The 3,770-nt window shown below is 31.7% G+C and overlaps 1 protein-coding gene across 5 annotated transcripts in view; it reads left to right on the top strand.

Moving 5' to 3' along the window:
• Ptbp2 (polypyrimidine tract binding protein 2) overlaps window positions 1-3,001 on the top strand; it is a 70,065-nt gene extending 67,064 nt beyond the window's left edge. For 3 of the 5 annotated variants that reach the window (XM_004635691.3, XM_023720339.1, XM_004635693.3), the window contains exons 12-14: window positions 665-881; window positions 977-1,054; window positions 1,238-3,001. In XM_004635691.3, coding sequence (XP_004635748.1) covers window positions 665-881; window positions 977-1,054; window positions 1,238-1,370 — 428 coding nt within the window. In that variant the 3' untranslated portion in view covers window positions 1,371-3,001. The remainder of the gene's footprint in view (window positions 1-664; window positions 882-976; window positions 1,055-1,237) is intronic. The other 2 variants (XM_004635692.3, XM_004635694.2) reach the window with 1 other exon arrangement.
• The last annotated feature ends 769 nt before the right edge of the window (window positions 3,002-3,770 follow it).

Genomic DNA, 3,770 nt, shown 5'->3' with positions numbered 1-3,770 from the left:
AAATAAAATTTAAAAAAAAAAAAAACACTGATGTAGTGGTTGATATTGTATGTCATTGATGAATATCTGTTCAGAGAGACTGGAAGATAATATACAGCTCAGTCTGGGAAAGGCATAAGCTGTGGTAAAGAATGAGTTTAGTTTTTAAGGATTTTAAACAGTGATATAATCATATTTGTAATTTATGAAAGTCACTTAGGTGCTATGTGTGCAGAATGAATTGGAAGAACAGTATGGAGATACCAAATAGGAAGACAGATGAGAGTGAGTTATCTGGATGTTTTTAAGTTTCAGATATAATTAGGAAGAAGACTGTCACAGGATTTAATGGTTAGAATATGGAGTACTAGAAGATAGAAAAAGGACTGACTACTCAGTTTCTTTCCTGGCTAGCTAAAAATAATGATGTATCAGGATTGTGAAGGAAGATACACGTAATGTAGAATTTGTGATACAAAAATAGCTAGGTATTTGGCCAATAATACACTGTCTTGTAAAAATCAAAGTAGAACTTTAAGTCTTAATCATCAGTGGCCATGATAAATTTGTGGTTTGTTTTAAACTCCTAGGACAATATAGATTTTAAACTATTTTAAGTTAGAATTATTTTCATTTTTAGAGCTGATATTTTTCTTAAAATGGGTGGTATTCTTCTTCCTTATAGCCATGAATCATCTTAATGGACAGAAAATGTATGGAAAAATTATTCGTGTTACTCTCTCTAAACATCAGACTGTACAGCTACCTCGAGAGGGTCTTGATGATCAAGGGCTAACAAAAGATTTTGGTAATTCCCCATTGCATCGTTTTAAAAAGCCTGGATCCAAAAATTTTCAGAACATTTTTCCTCCTTCTGCTACCCTTCACCTGTCTAATATCCCGTAAGTTTTTAAAATAATATTTATTAAAAGTATACATACTAAGAAAATAAAAAATGTATTATTAATCTTTATTTTTTCTTGTCCAATTTTCCTAGTCCTTCAGTAGCAGAAGAGGATCTCCGAACACTGTTTGCTAACACTGGGGGCACTGTGAAAGCATTTAAATTTTTTCAGTAAGCAAGCTTCCTTATCTATTAAGTTAGTGACTTGATAGAAGTAAAAATTTGCCTGAAGTAGTTATTCACTCTCTTTGATTTTAGAAAATTCTTGGAAAGAGCAGATTCAAGTGTTTAATACAATATTTACAGAATTCATACAGCCTTTATGAAGTATCTAATGTCATAATTTTGTTTCAGAAGAGATCACAAAATGGCTCTTCTTCAGATGGCAACAGTGGAAGAAGCTATTCAGGCCTTGATTGATCTGCATAATTATAACCTTGGTGAAAACCATCATCTGAGAGTCTCTTTCTCCAAGTCAACAATTTAAGCAAGGAAAGAAGATTGGGGTGAATCACATTGTTTGGTGTCATCACCTATTGACTGTTCAGAAAAGTGGGGACCAGAGTTTGATTTTCTTTTTGTTGTTTCTTGTTTTTACATGCTGTTATCATTCCTTGGTTATAAAATGAAATGGCATACGTAAAGGCAGAGTTGTGAACTGCTGTTCGTCATCTGTTCAATAGGGAAGCCATTTTTATTGTCTGTTTGAAATTTTAGTTTAATTTTGCTTTCTTTTTTCAACTTAGTTGACATACGTGCCTTAAAAAGGAAAACTAGTGTTGCTATTGTGCATTTACTAGAAAAAAGGAATTGGTTGTCTAGGGCACACTGTTATAAGGGAATTAAAATATGTTTAGGCAGGGGTGTGTAAAAAGGTTAAGTTTTTGTTTCTCCTGCTTGGAACTTATTTTGAATTATTGGCGTATTGCATTTCTTTCTATTTAATCAAATAAGATATTGAATATTGGAGAATAAAGCAGCATTTTTAGTTTTTACTACCTTAGGCTTTATTGCTTTTTAAAAACAACAACAACAAAAAAAAAACATTGGCCTTTTGTATCTCACTATTCTGGTCTAGATTCAGTTATGAATGTAGGCATTAGTTAAAGTTAACAAGATGCAGAGTATTAATTTCTTAAAGAAAACGGTGATTTCTGTAAGTTTGAGCCCTATGTGGAAAGCCTTGTGGATTCTTAACCTTTTTGTACACACTCTTGTGGGACGTATCATATAAATGTCAGCACTAAGTAATGTCTTGTTTGTGGCTGAATATTTTTCGTAGATGTTTTGAAGTTGACATGACTTACGTGCATTTAAATATATATTGCCATCCTTAGTTTGTAATTAAGATTTGGAATATGGTTGTGGATTTCTGAGCATGTGCAGACTGGTCTAGCTAGTTCAGGAACTGCTGGTGCATGTATTTTTCAAAGACAAAGAAAGTGTACTGCGAAAATTTGCAGGAAGATTAATTTTGTGGCAGTTTTCGAAAACTGACAACCAGGTGGGACCAAAGTTTATGTGCCTTTAGTCTTAATTTACCTTGCATTGTAATATTCAGTTTTAATAAATCTTCAAAATATTTTGTATTTAGGAATAGATCTGACTTTAATAAAAACATGGCTCAGAATCTACAGGTCAAATTTATTTGAACAGTTCTTGTCAATCTGAATTGTTGATTCTGTTAAATGACCAATACTTTTTGAAATTGATGTACTTAGTTTCAAGATTCATAGATTCTGTTATCTATGTAGACAGAATGGTCATGTATATTTTCTATTAGTTGAGTTTTTACATCTTTAGAAATGTAAAATTCAGTATAGTTTGAAAGCGGCACAATTAAAAATTAATTTTCTAACAAAGTTGGGAGGTTTGATGGTTGTTTAATTTCATTTTGTGTGTACTCTGCTTACCTCTGTAGCATGCTAAATAAACACTTCTGTAGCTCTGTATTCACCTTTTCTGTCTTTCTCTGCTGCCTTTTCTCTCTCCTTTTCTTTGTCTTCACTCCACTGTGCTTCTGAATTCATGTTTATTCTCTGCCAGGGTGGGAAAGGAGAAATAGTACTAGAGTTCTATGGCTTTATACCATAAATAAATCTAGATGCTATGAAAATACATTAGCTGTTTTTTTTCTTAAATGTAAAAGATGATAACCACTTTTCAGGAGGACACATATTAAACATTTCCCACCCTGTTTAATAATCTACTGCTTTAAACACATAACTTTCTATTGTAGCTTGTTAATTCTTTCTATCTCTTTTTGTTCTTGTGTTTTTCCAGTGAATTTATGCACTAGTAGGTCTTTTGAACTTGCCATGCTGTTTTGCTGCAGTTTCATCTTTCATCCTTTGTGTCTGCTAAAGATTTCCTACTAATCTTAGACTATCTTTTAAGTTTCAACAAAGAGTACTTAATGTTATTGGAAATAACAGCAGCATATCTGTTTTAGTTTTGGGAAGGAAGATACACATTCAGTTATTTGAAAACAAATTTAACAGCTGGATATGTTACTACTTTCACTTTTCATATGATCGCAATTAGGGTGCTATTTCAAATATTTTTGGTCACTCTAAACAAGTGTGTTAGAGAAATTTGTAGTTATACATGCTTATAAAAATGATTTTATAAGCATTTCGTGCTTATAAAATATCAAAATTTTTTAAAAACATGCAGTAAGATGATTAAAAATGAAAATACATAAAATACATTAAATGTATATAATACAATTATGCACTTCAAAGAAAATATATAAAATTAATTTTGTTTACATCAGTCAACAGTTTAAAGATAGTTTGGAAGCTAGATGGGCCATTAAACACAGCTTTTAAATGGAGTTTTTCTCCGTATTGCTTGGTGATTATAGTACTTGAAAGTAGCTTCTATC

The sequence above is a fragment of the Octodon degus genome, unplaced genomic scaffold (assembly GCF_000260255.1).
Source record: "Octodon degus isolate 3935 unplaced genomic scaffold, OctDeg1.0 scaffold00074, whole genome shotgun sequence".
Lineage (NCBI taxonomy): Eukaryota > Metazoa > Chordata > Mammalia > Rodentia > Octodontidae > Octodon > Octodon degus.
This window is presented reverse-complemented; position numbering and strand designations above follow the sequence as displayed.